General features: G+C 35.2%; 1 protein-coding gene across 4 annotated transcripts in view; it reads left to right on the top strand.

Moving 5' to 3' along the window:
* Window positions 1-18,036, top strand: part of LOC148945174 (uncharacterized) — a 149,474-nt gene that overhangs the window by 89,166 nt on the left and 42,272 nt on the right. For all 4 annotated transcript variants that reach the window (XM_089098652.1, XM_089098654.1, XM_089098653.1 and 1 more), the window contains exons 4-5: window positions 10,957-11,274; window positions 12,397-13,341. In XM_089098652.1, coding sequence (XP_088954778.1) covers window positions 10,957-11,274; window positions 12,397-13,341 — 1,263 coding nt within the window. The remainder of the gene's footprint in view (window positions 1-10,956; window positions 11,275-12,396; window positions 13,342-18,036) is intronic.

The raw sequence follows: 18,036 nt of genomic DNA, 5'->3' as shown, positions 1-18,036 counted from the left end.
CTTTTGATTGGTTACAAGAGTCTGAAGGGCAACTAGCCCCCCCCCCACGCCCATCACTCTCCCAAAAACATGCAGTAAAAATTTTGAGATAACCATTTTGTTCAGCGTAGTTGATTTCCACATAGATAATATATTTTTGAGGAGGACACTCCCCCACAACCCTCAGGGTAAGGATTATCAGTTATGCCCTAGGGGCATATAAGGTTTTTATAGAAGGTGTTGTCGTAGAAACTTCAAAAAAGGCTCATTCGATTGGAAATTCAAAGGGCTAGTGCCCTTTTTAATAGTCGAAAGTTATTGGAGGGCAACTAGACCCCCCAATCACATCCAACCAAAATTTTGAGATAGCCATTTTGTTCAGCGTAGTTGATTTCCAGATAGAAAATATGTTTTTGAGGAGGACACTCCCCCACAACCCTCAAGGCAAGGGTTCTAAGTTATGCCCTTGGGGCATATAATGTTTTTATAGGAGGCGTTGTCGTAGAAACTTCAAAAAAGGCTCATTCGATTTGAAATTCAAAGGGCTAGTGCCCTTTTCAACATTCGTGAGATAGAAAACATATTTTTGAGGAGGACACTCCCCCAAAACCCTCAGGGTAAGGATTATAAGTTATGCCCTGGGGCATGTAAAGATTTAATTGAGAGGTTTGTCATAGAAACTTGGAAAGGAGCTCTTTCAACTGGAAATAGAAAGGTCTAGTAATCTTTTTAATAGTTGAAAGTGGTTGGAGTGCAATTAACCCCCCTCTCATTCCAGACCTTTTGCAAAATACATCCAATCAAATTTTTGAGATCGCCATTTTATCCAACGTAGTTGAAAGTTTTGGAAATTAGTTCTTTAAGGATGACAACCCCTCCCCTCACAGCCCTCAGGGTAAGGATTATAATTTATGCCCTGGGGCATGTAAAGTTTTTATTGAAAGCATAGTCGTAGAAACTTCAAAAGGGGCTCATTCGATTTGAAATTGAAAGGTCTAGTGCCTTTTTTAATACTTGAAAGTGATTTGATAGCGACTAACGCCCCTCTTACGCCCACCATTTTCCAAAACACATCCAATCAAAATTTCGAAATATCCATTTTGTTCAACGTACTTGAACATTCTGGAAATTAGTTCTTTTAGGATGATAACCCCCCTCAGAGCCTTCAGTGCAAGGGTTGTAAGTTATGCCCTGGGGGCATATAAGGTTTATATAGAAAGTTGTTGTATAAATCATAGGCAGCACGATCGCGCTGGTTAAGTAAATAACGGTGACATTCGAGAACGAGACAAGAAACGGGGACTAAGTAAAGAGAAGGATAATCCCCCACAACGCTCAGACCAAGAGTTTTAAGTTATGCCATAGGGGCACATAACAAAAATTTTTGCGCAATTTGTTATTTATTGTTTTTTTCCTTTAGAGCAGGGCACTTCATATCGAAAACGTTGTCTAAGAAACTCCAAAAACCTCGCAGTCAATTTGAAATTGGAGTGGATCGTCCCCTTTTTAATATTCAAAAGCGATTTGAAGGTAACTAACAACCCTCTCATGCCCTCCATTTCCGCAAACACCTCCCATCAAAATTTTGAGATAGCCATTTTGTTTAACGTGGTTGAAAGTTCTGAAAATTCGGTCTTAGAGGATGACAACCACCCGAAGAGACCTTAGGGTATGGGTTGTAATTTATTCCCTGGGGGCATATAAGGTGTTTACAGAAAGCGTTGTCGTTTCCAAAAGGGCTCAGTCGATTAGAAATCGAAAGGCCTAGTGCTCTTTTTAATAGTCGGAAGTGATTGGAAGGCTTGACATTTTTATAGTAAAGATCGAAGTGGGTATAATGTATTATTTTTTGTTGTTGTTTAGAACAGGGCACTTCGTATCGAAGGAGTTGTCGTGGGAACTTCGAAAAGGGCTCATTCGATTGAAAATAGAAAGGGTTGATTCCCTTTTTAATAGTCGAAAATAATTTGAGGGCAACTAATCCCCCTTCCACTCCCACCCTCCCACGCCAACCCTCCCATTTTAGCTATTAAAGTTTAACCAAATCAAAATAGCTTAAGCGTATCCAAACTATTAAATAAATTAAAACAGATTTTTTTGCAAATAGTATGAAGTTTTCCATTTCAGTTCAACTAGAGAAGATACAAAAAAAAATTAAAAACTAATATTTGTATCCAGAATTTTAAAAGGGTGTATGTTGTTAAAAATTGCTGAAAATTTTTCTCCAGCATACAAATAGCAGGCCAAACTATAAAGTCTTAAAAAACGAAAAGATTTAAAGAATTATTTTCTTTTACCCTGAAAAGACTATGTCAATATAAACCGAACAGAAATTAATTAAAAAAACTTTTTGACCAAAATAAGTTTTTCAAAGAAAAGTACTGAACTCCATTAAACAAAAAATGAGCAAAAATAAAATCCAATAATCTACCAAGCATAAAACTACCACAAATCAGCATCGATAAATAAATGACACCAAAAACGAACAGAAATTACAATAAATAACCGAGTCAAACTCAAAACGAGCAGAAATTAACATAAGTTGGGTGCAAAACCCCTTTGTCTTTCCAAGGCTAGAACAAAATTTGCACTTTACTAAAAAAAATATAAATTTTTTTACTTTTTTAACTTTAATAAATCGAATAATTTTAACATTTTGATTACTAAATATCAGTATATGTAATTAAACTGACAATGCACATTCATTTGTATTTTTTCAGTAAAGTACAAATTTTGTTCTGGCCTTGGGAAGGCATAGGGGTTTTGCACCCAACTTATGCTAATTTCTGCTCGTTTTGAGTTTGACTCGGTTATTTATTGTATTTTCTGTTCGTTTTGGTTTTCATTTATTTATAGATGCTGATTTGTGGTAGTTTTATGCTTGGTAGATTATTTGATTTTATATTTGCTCATTTTTTGTTCAATGGAGTTCTTTACTTTTCTTTGAAAAACTTATTTTGTAGTTTTTTAAATTAATAAAAAAAAATAATCAAGAAGACATCGGACAGCAGCTTCTCAGATGGGAGTTCGATCGTTTTTTTTTTTTTTTTTTTTTTTTTTTTTTTTTTTTTTTTTTTATAGGGTGAGTGAGGCAGTGGAAATTCTGGACTCTCTTGCGCCTGGGACAAAATCTTGATCCCCTCCCCCCTGTCACCCAAAAACTTTCAGGCCGAATTAAAAAAAAAATTCATTCATAAAAAAAATTGCCAACTGGGCCCTCTACTTTATTTCAATAAAAACAAAATGATTATAACCATTAAATTATTTATTTGAAATTCAGCACCCTTAAAATTCCCCCGTCTCCCCGCGCAAGTGCCCCCGCCTCCTCCTTAAAACGCCTCAGGAGTGAGGGGAAACATTTGAGAGGGAATTTAGTCCGGTCGAAATTGTCAATAACTTCTGTTTCAAATATATCTTGGGTAGGTTCGAATACAAACGTTGAAAAAAAATCTTCATTTGAATGAACTTCATCCAAAGTTTTGTTCATCAAATGACAAGTCGTAAGCTCATTTTTAGTATAAGCATATTTACCATTCGCAATCTGACTGCTGCCAAATTGTGTGATTCCTGCTTAAATTTACTTAACAGAGCGTAGCCCCGGCTTTTCCTTTTTGTGGTTTATTTAATTGTACCATTACATTTAATCTCTTCCTGCAATATAAGGAAGGGTTTTGCATAGGATTCCTTCCTTGTTCCATTACAAATTGTCAGATCTGAAATATTTAAGGAAAATCAAAGCTTGTGTATACAGCTCGTCTTCATTTTGAATTGTTTCCTCTTTAATTCATCGATTTTTGTGTAAAATATGGGGTTTTAGGAAAGTAATTATCCAACAGCTTTTATTAAAATTTATTTTTGTTCTTCATGGCATAGATTGAAATTCTAAAATCAAAATTATTTTCTCTGATTTTTCAAATAATTGACACAGATGTAACATATATTGTATTCGGCTACTCTCTTCAGTTCGGTCTAGGAAGTCTAGGAAATCCCTAAGCGCCTCCTTCTCGAGATTTCTCTAGTTTGAGTCTCAGCATTTCGATATGCGTTATTTAGTCCAAATAAATGCCCTTCAAAAATAAATTCTCAGGTCATAATTTTCCAATTGGATGAGGCTCTTCAAAAAATCTCGATCTAACGGTTATGTCTCCCCCCCCCCTTCTCACTGCATTTTTGCTCATCAATAGAATCCTCCGTAATCTATTAGTTTTTCTGGCATAAATGGGGAGAATGCAAGTGTCGCTTCTTGGCACCTTTTCTTAACGTTTACTGTGAATATATTTCTTTTAATAAGGAAGGTTAGGATGTGGGCTCTGTGCTCCATCCCTCCTCATCTACGTTAACTTGAAGGGATGCTGATTTAAAAGTCAAAAGATGTGAGCCATACAAATGGCCTTTCCTATTCTTCAGGTGCCGTTCCACCACAAAATGAACTACTACACTCCCCCCCCTTAAAAGATGGTTTACCACTATTTAATATGAATAATTAAATCTCAAACTCTTTGAGTCATTCAAATGAAGTTTTCAAATTATTACCTGTAATAATGTCTCAGTTTATATGGACTTCATATGATTACGTATAGGTAGCTGGAACCTAGTAAAAAGCTAGCCACGACCCATCCGCGAAACATTTCAAAAACTACATTTTGCAAGAGACCATTTGGTAGGAAATATATTTGGTCTAAAATGGCTGCTCTTACTCAGATCCACCTTAAATGTTTTATAACCAGAAAAAAAGCTTTTGAGTAAGCCTGAAACCCCTCAAAAATTTTATTTGATTGAAAAATTTTTCTTCGAGACTCTCATTGTTCATAATCATTAATAGGGGATTATTCCCATATTAAAAATAAAAGCAAGTCATATTTTAATCTGGTCTATTTATTCTGCTCATTTTTTTATCGCTAGCTGCTTACTAAATGGTGGTGAATGTGTAATTAGGATTTCCATAGATCATTTTTTCCCTATTTGCTTGTTGTGAAAATATTGTGGCATCACCGAAATGAAATGTCATATGGCTAAAAAATTGTAATTTTCTGCACAATTTCCTAAATTATACTCGCTCTCTGGGGCTAGTAGGCTGTCATAAATTTTTGTGTAAAATATGGGGTTTTAGGACAGTAATTATCTAACAGCTTATGTTATAATTTATTATTGTTCTTCATGGCATATATTAAAATTCCAAAATCAAATAAGTTTCTTTAATTTTTCACATGATCGAGACAGATGTAACATATATTATTGTCGGCTACTCTCTGCAGTTCGGTCTCTGGGGCTAGTCAGTGGCAGATTCAGGGGTGTGAGGGGGGCGTGCGCCCCCCCCCCTAGCGTAGTCTAAAGTAGTGTAATTTATTTAATTAACCCAAGATTGTGTTCATTAAACTTGCTCCTAACGCAAGTTTATCGGATCAACCTATTTTGCCCCCCCCCTAAAAAATCCTGGATCCGCCCCTGGGGCTAGTAGGCTGTCATCGATTTTTGTGTAAAATATGGGGTTTTAGGAAAGTAATTATCCAACAGCTTCTGTTTATTATTCTTCTGAAATGTCAAAAAATATTATGAATATACAATCAGTTAATCTTCTTGGCATCGTGCCAGGCTTTTTAATTCAATTCAGTAGTTGCGAAGTCAACTCCTCTTGGAAATAAGATTTCCCTTTAGAACAAGTAACTAAAAAAGAACAGCTGATAACAATATCAATGAATTTAAATCATCAAACTCTCCATTATTAATCAAGTTATTCGAAGGTTATTCAAAATTTAGGCACCTTTGATGCCTCAGAGCGTTTAAGCGCGAAAGTTTCAATCGGGCTAATGTGGTTTCAATTTGGTGTTATCTAAAATTAAATAGTGAAAGTAGCAACCAAAAAAGCATGCTATTATTTAGCGTCTGTTGCTCTCATTGGCATTACTAAAATATGGGAAAGAATTTTGCCTAAATTTGTTTCTCTTTCAATTATTTGAATAATTAGTTTTGGTTGCATTAGTCCATTTTTAATTTATAGCGGTAAGTTTTGAAATTTGCTATATTATTTTTTTTCACGTATAAAATATTACCTTAAGGGTTCATTCAAACCCAAAAATGAAGAGGTTTATTTATAGAAAGAATAAAACTCAGTCATCCGGTATAAATAGTAAAATAAAGAAAAAGACCTGCCGGAATAAGCGGACAAAGGATGTTGCCCAGTGAACGGTAAAGGCGAATGGGCAATTCTTGTAAATAAATATAAGATAACCCGTCATCAAAGGCAAATATTATGTTATATTAATTTTTTCTTTAATAGTGAACTTTTCTAAACGCACCGAGGAAGGAAAGACAGACGAGCGGGAGATGGCGACACGAATACGTATATTAATTTAAAAAAAATTTGTTGCACTCTGAATATCAAAAGACCTGAGTGATACATTCGTATCTTAAATTTTATTAATATTTAATATAGTAAGAAATCCAAATGAAGTTTCTGTCAAACTGTTCATGGTAACAAACTGTAAGTAAGGAGCGACACGGCCCAACGAGAATCAATATAATCGAATGGAATCAATAATCCTAAAAGCTCGGGAGAGGGCTTCAACGGAAATCAAAAGTTTTAGGGCCCTTTTTAAGTGACCAAAAAGATTAGAGGGCAACTAGCCGCCTTTTCCCTCTCCTTTTTTTCCCCAATGACATCTGATCAAAATTTTGAGATAACCATTTGATCCAGCATAGTTGAAAGGTCAAATAACTATGCTTTTGGGGATGACATCAACCCCCCCCATAGTCGCTGGGGATAGGACTGTAAGCTATGCAATCTCCCCATTGTTCACATATAGTATTTGTTATGGGAAATATACGGATATTTTTGGGGGGATTTTCTGCGCGGGATTTTTCATCTGAAGAATCTTCCGGAGAGGAAAGTTTACAAGGTAATTTTTCAGGGTAAATCATACACGAAAGAGGGAAGGGGATTTCCTGGTATTATAGAACTTAAAACGAGCAGCAATTATTCCGTGTATGAGGGGGCCTTCCACTTCCTCAACCCTTACTCCTTACGCTAAAGTTTGACTTTTTTTTACAATTCCTTAACAAAGACTGCTCAAACACAAGGGCCTTCGAGTTAGAATGAGAAGTATTTTTAAAAAGCTTTAAGACTTTAGCGTAAAGCTCTAAGGTTGAGGAAGGGGAAATATGGAATAATTTTTGATTGTTTTTAAGTTTCAATTTTGCTACTTACTTTCAGTTGAAAAAACTTGTGTTTTTGTTTTAACTTCTGAAAGAAATTCCCATGAAGGAAAGTACCAAGAATTTGTATAGCTCAGTCTGGAGAGATTTGATAAGTATGGGGAAAGTAATAAAATAATAATTTGACAATATCTTAAACAGGATTCTTGTAAGGGATGACAATTTTTAGAAGGGAAAAGGGAATGTATTTTATTCGGTAAAAATAACCTATCATTTAAGTCATTTTACACGCAGAGCATCATAATTAAGGTGAAAATTCGTTGTTTATTCATTTACATGCACCTTACCTTTTTTAACTTTTTTTCCCCATAATTTTTTCATACTTCTCACAGAATAAGGGATTTAAAGGATTTGGGCCTCCCGAAACAAATTCCTGTGTACGTGTCTAGTTAGCACATGCCCAACCTCTATTGTAAGGCTTGTTAGATATGTGAAAAAAGGAATTAACGTTTTCTAACAAATTTTGGTTTCTACCTAGTCGAGCTTCGAAATATATTTATATTGCAAATCAAATCTATTTTGCTCAAAATTTATTGCTGCATGCACAGTCACTCAAAGCTCTACAATTACTTGGCAAATAAAAAAAACCCAGTAAAACCAGTGCAACTCACGAAACCAGTAATCGTCATCCAAAAGATAATACCTCATTAAAAACTATGCCCAAATATATAAATATGTCTTAACTTTTTTAATTCTAATTGGCGAAAGACCAATCAAATTTTACTAACATCGTGTTTAGATCTACCGAAAACTATAATTCTGTATTGGAAAAATTTAGAACTAAACGAATTGGCCACTTCTTGGCTCAGTATCGTTCTATGGATTAAATCCTATTAACTTATCTATTCCTCATAATCATCGAAGTTTGAATGGGTTTCATCAGAATTTATACGACCGAAGATTAAGTTTATAAATAAAACCTAGAAAATATATCTGTCGCTAATAGAAAGTTAGCCTTTTCTCGTTATTATCTTTCAGTATAAATGTACCTATAGTACATAACTTTAATATAAAACTATAAACTTTATGTAACTATCAAACTTAATCCGTATGACAGTGCTTAGCCGGAGAGAAACTGGAGAGTTTATCTGTAAAAATCATTGACTGAAACTTTTGTATTTTTACGTCTTTTGATTATATACAAGAAAAGAAAAATCAGGTTATTTGCTCTTTCTAATGGCTCAAAATTTGACATAGCAGCAAAAGATAAATACAGTAACTGATAAAAAAGGCGGGTTATATGGCTTTTATTTCTGAAATACGCTTAGGGAATAGCATGATTGGTTAAAAAAAATGCTACGATAGATGCCATGAAAACAAACCAACGGAATTAAAGCACACTTTTTAAGGAAATTCCAAGCCTTAAAGATCATTTTGTAAGCCTCAGCATCGGCTGATTGTCTCAAAGACAAAGGGCTAATTAGCGAATTTCCCCAGTGCCATAGGGAACTCCAAAATCTGTCAAATTACTCAAATGTTATTTCCTTAAAATTTTGGTAAAAACGGTTAGGGGATCAATGTGTCAATACTTAGAAAAGCTAAAGAGGGGCTAGTTTAAAAAGGAAAAATACGTGTGTAATGTTTACTAATTGTTAGGCGAAGTGTTGTCTGCTCAATGTATCTTTAGCATAAATAATACGCCCCTGTGTCGGCGAGGTTTTCAATCAAAGCGGGTAGCATCACAGAAATTCCAAAGCTGTCAAATAGCTCAAATCTTTTAGCTAATTTTTAACTTTTCCTAGCAGGTATGCTAGAATATTTTGACACTTTCTTATGGTGTTACTGATTAAATCTAATTTCCGATTTCATTAAATCTTAATTCCCCTATCTCCGGGACAAAATGGGAGAAGCCAAATAGTTTTTCTCAGATTTCTGGGAAAGTAGGTGTCGGCTTTCAGTCGGATCTCTTATCCAGGCTCTCTAAGTTATAGCAAGACCACCTAATCAATTATAAATAATTTGACCACAAAAACTAGACAATTTATAATGGATGAGATAGAGCGATGCTGTAAGGTACTACATCGCCTTAACACGATAGTATAGAGCAGGAATGTCTCTTTTCCTGTTTAGCTTGACTGACAATTCCTGTCCACTGGAACGATACTTTATAAATAGGGTCGTTTTCCGTTTTCTAGTGTAGCCATCTACATGGTTCTTAATGGAAAGTTTTGACTGATGATTACACATATCCTATTAGTATTAACGCTAGACGTGATTCTTGGGCATTCTAGTTTGGTCATTTCTCTTTTATAATGTGAATTTGCTGGCTTCACTCTGATTTTGTAAAAATTGTCGAATAATTTTCTATTGATGTCACAACGCCTCTTTTAAGAGAATTTGTCTTTTTTCTAGAATGACTAGAAAAATGAACTTTCCGCTCTTTGATTGAATAAGTTCTTCTTCTAAGTAGCAATTACTGGCTATTAATGTCCTTCTTCCCTAAATTTTAGTTATCTTGGAATTTCTAATTTAACAAAAAAAAATTATAAAAATTTTATCAAAAAGCCAAACCACTAACTTAAATCTATTGTGCTCTGTTCGGGTTTCCTTTGGATCGTTTAAAACAACATATTCAGTGAATTCTCACTTTAGCTGGCATTTCAGTGAAGAAAATGATCATTTTAAATGCAAAATCAAATATGCTTCTCGAACAAAATTTGATCCAGAATTCTCATTTAGCTGACATTTCAGAGAAGAGAACGACCATTTTAAATTCAAAATCAAAAAGGCGTATCAAATCGAACCAAGTTTTGCAGATAACTTCATTGTTGTAAAAACTCATTTTAAGATTACAATTTATGTTAAAATAAACTTTCTTTTTAGCATAATCTCTTGTCTTTTTGTAGCCTATCAAAATTTAAAATCTTACATAGGGTATTAAAACTTAACATCATTATTAGCTGAAGATCACTGTCGATTGGAACTGCATATTATGGAATTCTTTACAGTTCTGGAATTCCAGGAATGCCGTCGTTTTCTGTTCTTATGCCGCTCGGTAAAAAATGTCTAATAATAGTTTGTCGATGTTGCCAACTATGTTAGTTCATTAGGTCCTTGTCCAGTAAGCTCCAACAAAGGGGGAGTAGGGATTCCTTAAAAAAGGGGAAGTCTAGTGTTGTTTTGACCAAGATTGATTTTAGTTAAGGAGCATGGAGCATCTGCTATTCTAAGAACCAACAAACCTGGTGATTGTCAGACAAATCGATAGATTGATTGTGGTAGTCTATATCTCGTTTTGATACAATATAGCAAACGTGGGTGTCGACAAGAGAGAAGGTGGGCATACCCTCCACCCTTTAGAAGTTCAAAAATACAAATCGTACAATGTTTTTTAAACTGAAAAAGAATTGACAACTTTTGGCCGAAACGTTTCTATTTAAGTCTCTTCCACATTCCCCCCCTCACCGATTTGTTCAAGGGCTTATTTGACAATAGGAAAATTCACGTAGTTTTCTGTGATATCTGTTACATAAGTAAAAAATAATATATCTCAAAAAGAATGATAAGTAAAACATAATACATCAGTAAGATTGTTCTTGTGTAAGTGTTTTTAAGATGTCCCATACTTGAGCCATTTAAACTGTTTGATGTTTGAGTTAGAATGTTGAAATTCGCTTGCAAATCGTCAATTTTTTGAAATAACTCCTAATATCCAAGCACCGCATCATTATGAGCTATTTCTCAAGTACACCAAAGTCTTACAATAATATTATTCCCATAGAACTTACTTCAGTCAAAAGTAACGAAAGTGTTTTTCTTTTGTAGGAAATGTGAACCTCCACACGACTATTGATGACCACATGCATCCACCTGCAGCAGTACCACCTCAAAATCGTCTGCCTTTCCATCATCGAATTAATAACAGAGGGCCTCCAACGCAGAATGTGTTGCCTTTTGAAGCTATCCCTTTAGAACCTGCGAATGTAAACAAGAGGCCTAATTCCCCTTTTAACCCTAATGGAATTCCTTTGCCTGTTCAAATAGTGCCTCAAAGGCCAGGTATACTTGCTGGTCCAAGGCCCCAGGGACCTGTCACAATACCTCTTCGACCACCAGTGAGGGTAACTCCCCCTCCTTTACCTGGTGAGTATTGTTTCTTTCTTTGAGTTTAGTCAGTAAAAAATATGTTGATTCTCTTTTAGTATTACTTTTCAAAAATAGTTAGTAAAGTATTTAGATCAGTAATACGGTTAAGTTCTTATCAATACCCTTATACGGTTGCGAGACTTGGATGGTTGAGTGACATCGAAGCTGTAAGTGTGTTCGATCACACCTATCTGAAAGTCGTAGGTATCAGACTTAACAAACGAGTGAGAAATTTGGACCTGTAGAAGAAACGTTAACTTGAGCTTGATATTGGTTGCGTGATCAAACAAAACTGGCTTCTTGGTTCTGCCACGTCCTGAGAAAGGCTGAAAGCACTTTTGTCCACAAAGACAATAGAGGATGAGACAAGTGGGGAGGATAAGAAAACATGGATGAGTGGTGTTAAAGCCAACTTCGAACCGCTCGGTGGATTCAGAAAGTATGGAAGGATATGGGAAAGTCCTGGCTTGACCTTGCCGAGCCACTCTTGAGAGACAGATACTCTTGGCACACCACCATGAGGGAGCTGTTGAGTGCCAGGGACACCTTACGCTTGCGCCCTATTTCAATCAAGTAAGTACTGGGCGTGTATCGCTGGGATATTTTGAGGTCTCTCTTTAATGCAGTAGCCCTCCCGCATAGTCTTTATTCTCAACATCTTTTTCGGGATAATAAAATTATGACCTTCCATCAATTCACGTTTGTTATTTCCAATATTGTAAATTTTTTCCTGTTTTTATTTTCTTTTCCCTAAACTGAAATAGCCAGGAACTATAAACTTTTTAGGTCGTTAGAAATAGCTAAGACTGAAATGGGTAATTTTTATCATAGAATTCCTAAGCTTTTCCCTTTTTTCAGAATTTAATAAACACTTCATATTTCATTGATTCATAGTTTCACCTGATGTTCATAGGTATCTAAAGCCAAAAGGCTAGAAGGTAGTTAGATAGGTGTCTGATAAAGCAGGACTGAAACTTCCAAATTTGGATTTTTGAACCCGGATATGTCGGTTTCCGCAGACTTGAAGTTTTTTTTCTCATTACTGTTGGGGGCTCATCGGTGATTTTTAGGGGGGGGAAGTCTTTCCGTTATGTTTGTCTGAAATGACTTTTATTTTAGATCTGTTTGCATTTGCCATCTCAAATACTGAACATTCAAAGCAAGAGATACCTAGCACATCTTCACCAATGCCTGTATCTACTCAAGCCCCATCAACGTCAATTCAAAAAGAAGATGAAGAAGAAGAAGTTAGTTTAGACGAATACTATCAGTTAACTGACGATCAAGCAGAACAAAGTGAATCAAGTGATCAAGCTGATAATTCTAATATAGTGTCTATTAGAGATAATGCTGATGCTTTTAATGAAAGTGTAGAAAACTCTGAATCGTCACAGAATTCTGAATCCTCACTTCATACAATTAAAAGCGAAGATGGTGAAAGCACTGCTGAGATAAAAGACAAACAAAACGTTTTTGAAGTTAAAAATATTGAAGAAAGTTCTAGTGTTCCCAACAAAGAAACTCAAGATACTAGGCAAGTTGATAACGGTTATAATGACACAGTTTACGAAGAAATACATTACGAATATGAAGATGAACCAGAACCATTTACTCCAGTGATTTCCCCAGTTATAGAAGCTACCAGTACAACATTCAGTACTATTACTTCAAGTACCCTATTACCTTCAATAGAAGAATTTAGTACTAGCTCACTAGTGACACCTACATATCTATATTCAAGTGTAGTTACATCACTGCCAGATCCAGAGACTAATATCTACCCGGTGCCGTCAAACCCAATTGCTACTGTAGTGAATGAACCCCGGCCTACGCCACCATTGCAGGTTAGGCCGGGTATGATTTTTAATGACCAAAGAGAATATTATGGAAGTGTTGGAGGGGCTGAAAATACCCCAGATATGTTTTGGATTAACAAACAACAGTTAGAAGGAGATATTTTTGAATTAACACTTAATGCTGCACAGAATTTTGGTGGAGGAGGCTCGAATGGAGCTACTCGGACTTTCAGAATTCCTACTCTTGGCAAACCTGTCATTGAACCAAGTAGGTTATTTTTTTTTTATTTGTAATTTTGTGTGCTAAACTGTTTACACATGTGAAGAGTAATATCCGGAGCATGGAACTCTCTGGATATGGCTGTAAATATTTCGATGCTTGTTAGAAGATGAACAACATACCATTTGGTGTATCTTTTAGCGCTCATTTGAAATATACTAATCCCTATCTCCACAAATTCCACTTTGAGCTTTTAAAGAGACGCTTGAAGTGACACCTTCGTTTCTTTTTCTCTGATAGAACTAACACCATATAAAAAAATATAACATCCGACTTTCCATTCAGTTCTCTTTTCAAGTATAATAATAGGTACTATTGCGTTTTTGCCTGACCCCCCCCCCCCCAATAGGGCCTAAGAAGGGGGCAGCTGTCCCCATAGAACTTCAAATTTACACTAGATATGGCTGAAAAAGCAGATGGTTGAAAATGCATTTGATAAAAGGTAGATGGTTGAAAAAGCTGGACATAAACAGAAATGTCCAAATATCGGTTCAGATATCGATCAGCGACACGCGCAAAATTTATTTTACTGTAGCACCGAAAATCGCTGCTTAGCACGCAAAATTGGGCAATTTTATTACTTTAGGAACTAACCGGTGTGGCAATCCTGTACACATTACTACCTCGTGTTATCCCCCCCCCCTAGACAAGAAGCTACGTATGTCCATGGCCAGATATAGCTCTAGGTTGTTTACAAAACTTTGCTAAATTTCCGTCTTTTTTTTTTATCGGCTTCATTTTGGCATTATGATATAACTTTTGGTGTCAAACATGCACAGAAAATAATTCAAGGCCATAATAAGATTGTATCCATGAGGGGGTGCTCAGGGTTTGTATCCCCTTTCCTCAAAAATAAATTTGCGCGACTCATAGATACATGACAAAATGCATATAAACATAGATTATAATTTTGATCCATATTTTGCAGTTTTTTGTACCCATTGAAATAATACCCCCTTCCCCACAGAACAAAAATGCTGAATATGCCCTTGAGCCCACAGTATATTTGGAAAAATTATATATTGGTATATTTGGAAAGATCGTTATTATTTATTAACAAGTGGGTCACAAAAAAAACAACATACAAATCTCCATATAATGCTTACAAAACAAAATTGCATATAATACCAACAATATCCAAATAGGTCCCGACCCATATTAGCGTGTTTGGGATGACCCAAAAAAAGGAACACTTCAACTACTTATACACTAATACACTTCCTCGGGGAAATAGAACTCTCTGACTCCCACTCCCCTCTCCCACCTCTACTAAACAATTAATCAACATTCTAAGGATAATAATTTTTTACAGGGAACTTAAAGGAATCCCACACTCATATTCTATGATTCTTCATGCTTCCTTTCATTTACCGACAATCACCTCAATCAACACACAAAAAAATTTTTCTCTTTTAACACTCACAAGCATATACTCACTCCCAGATCAATCACCTAATCCGTGTCTACAATACTGGTTAAAACAAATACATCGCAAAGAAGCATGAAATTCCTCAAGAACCTTCTTACCTTTTACTTCCGCCGGAAGCCTGTTCCATACTTCAGGACCAATATACCTAATAGAAAATTTAGATCTGGTAGTAACTGGAACCGGCTTTCTAATTAATTCAACATTTCTAGTTTCATAACTATGTTCCCTTTCATTATAAAGTTCCAAAGAACATGCAGGTAACAAATTAGAAAAAAATCTATACATAAACAAATTTACATAAAGTTTAACCAAACCAAAAAATGGTAAAATTTTTAATTGGTGATACCTCAATCTTAACAAATTCTGGGACAAGTCATTGGTCAAAACTCTTATAGCTTTATTTTGTAACAAACGAAGAAGATACAGATGGCTCGTGAACGTTGACGACCAAACTGTAACACAGTACACCAAATATGGATGAGTAAGCGAAAAATATAACATTCTAATAACCTTTTTGGGAAAAATATTTTTCAGCTTCTGCAGATTTCCAACATTTTTGGCTAATTTAGTACTTATAAATGCAATATGATCTTTAAAACTTAGGCATTCATCTACCATTAAACCAAGATACCACCTTACAGCACCTTTCCGTTTTATACTTCCATTTACTAACTCAGTTTCTTCAATCCATGGATAGTAATTTGCACTTCTGCCATATAACATGAACATTGTTTTCTTTGATTAACAAGCAGTTTGTTCACTCGCATCCACCTCTAGATTATCACCATTCATTGTTTCATGCCATTTTTCAAATCCACTTCTGTTTTCGCAGCCATGGTAAACTGAGTATCATGAGCAAAACTTGGAAGCATTGTTTGCACCGGACTATCTGTGTACCCTGGAGTTGACAGTTATTTGAGGCATCCATTCAAATCATTAATGTACACAAGAAATAATAGGGGACCCAACACAGACCCCTGTGACACACCACACTTTACTACCATCTCTTCTGACAGGACTCTGCCCAGCCGTACTCTTTGCGTTCTTCCTTCAAGAGATGAAGCAATCAATTTCAGACTTTTAAAAACGAATTCCAGCATTTTCAAGCTTATCCAATAAAATCTTATGATCAACACAGTCAAAAGCCTTCATAATATCTAAAAAAAATTGAACCCACCTTTAAACCTGAATCTAGGCAATCGTTAACATATGTTGTCAAAAATAATAAAGCATGGTCTGTAGACATATTTTTTCTAAAACCAAATTGACTAGAGTGAAAAAAACATCTTTTTTCAAAATAATCCATCAGTCGTATATAAATCAATTTCTCAAAAATACGAGAAATCACTTGAAGTAGAGATATCGGACGGTAGTTGTTCAGATCTTCCTTATCACCGCCTTTATACAGAGGAATAACCAAAGCACTTTTCAAGCAATTAGGGTACACTCCAAATTCAAAACATTGATTGAAAAGGTACAACAGATGACTATATACAATGTGTTAAAAGGTGCATCGTGTGGCATGTTCATCTCTATCTAGTGAATTAACCCAAACATTGAAGAACTTACTGCTATGACCTTGCTGAATAATGAAAAAAAAAACCTGAATAAAAATAATAGAAATGGGCAAATAAAACTACGTTATTTTTGGAAACTAAACTTTATAGCATTGTATCTTTAACACTTTCGTCGTATCTACACAAAATTTTCACGACTTTTCCCATTATTTCCTTTTTTTTCAAATAATTTACGTCTTTTAGGGTTTTTCAAATTTGAAACTAGCTTCTAAAACCTAATATTCCGTAAATAATCTCTTGGAAAACTCTAATTTTCCATTTATGGATTAAATAAAAATATGCAAAGGGTAAAACTCTTCATTAGACAGTGATCACTCTCTTATCAGAAATTTGTTTTGAAGTAGGGGCCGAATCTGGAAAAAGAGGCAGGTGAAAGATTGAAAATTACCGGAAAGAGCTTTGGATTTCAGTTGGGTTTAGCCTAGGACCGTATCCAGGCTTTAGAAGAGGAGATGGGGTTGGGATTTAATTACTCTGAAAGTGAATATAAAATCAATGAGTAGAGTTTCTCTTATAAGAATGAAACACGAATTTTGTTGTTATTGTAGCTAAGTTTGTCAAGAAACTTAAATGGCAGACAAATGATCAAAAAGCTTTTTCGCGCTACCAGTTGCCATTTAGACTAGTTTTCTGAAACATCAGCATTGCTGAGAAATTTCTGGAGGGGAGGCGTGGTATGAGAAACTATTCATTTACAAGTTTATAAACGAAAATCTTTCTCATTTTATTTTGTATATTTTCAACGTTTTCTTGTTTCCAAGGAGGGAGATGAATCACCCTCCTCCTCTCCTGCTGCTGTTCAGAAGGCAATATTTTAAGTCTTTGAAAATGAGTTGCAACCGTTTCATAACTTTAAGAAGCTAATGAATAAAATATCAAAAGATGTGCTCCATCGTCGTTATTTTTTGTAGCTGGGTTACTAATCTTGGTGCAACATTCTTTTTGTGTACTTCCTATTCTTTTTCTCTACTCCCTAAAATGACAATAAAAGGATAATATTGTTTGATTCTCCATTCAACACTCAACAATATCATTCTATTCTCTACTCAACACTGTCCAAATATAATATTTGCTACCGTGACAATTGTGCCCCTCTGCCTAATGCCTGGATATAGTCTATGTAGCACTAGGATACATGCAAAGGACGACAGATTTTATTGGTTCGCGCTATTTTTTAACTTATTTCCTGCCATCAGTTGGTTCGTGATGTCAAATAGCATAAGTTATCTTAAAAAGCATAAATCTTGAAAAGCATAGAGATATGTTCAGTCATTTGGGGGAGAGGAGTGGTACGAATCAATTTTCACCATAGGGAATATTATGTTTGGAAATACTACTGAGCGGAGAATCACCCTTTGGTATTGCTGTTTTATTACTATTGTTATAACTAGTTCAGAAAAAGAGTCTTCCACTAAGATTACTGTTGAATTAAAATAATAAAAATGTCTTATGGAATTTCGGCTAACCCCACGTCCTACCCCCGTGCGTACATACCTATGCAATTAAAACAGTATTCCAGTGTACTCTCCAGTTTTAAATGTAGCTATTTCCGTCAATGTGTATCTTGTAATGTTCTGAATAACTGTTCTGGTAGTATTTTGTTGCAGGTTGAGCCAAAGGTTGTGTACGTTCACCTCAATAAATTATAATTAGTTGGTAAAATTACAATCAAAATTG

This window comes from Artemia sp. Qi Xiang Cuo, chromosome 13, assembly GCF_049724085.1.
Source record: "Artemia sp. Qi Xiang Cuo chromosome 13, ASM4972408v1, whole genome shotgun sequence".
NCBI classification, from domain to species: domain Eukaryota; kingdom Metazoa; phylum Arthropoda; class Branchiopoda; order Anostraca; family Artemiidae; genus Artemia; species Artemia sp. Qi Xiang Cuo.
Note: the sequence above shows the minus strand (reverse complement) of the source record. Positions and strands in the feature narration are given on the sequence as shown.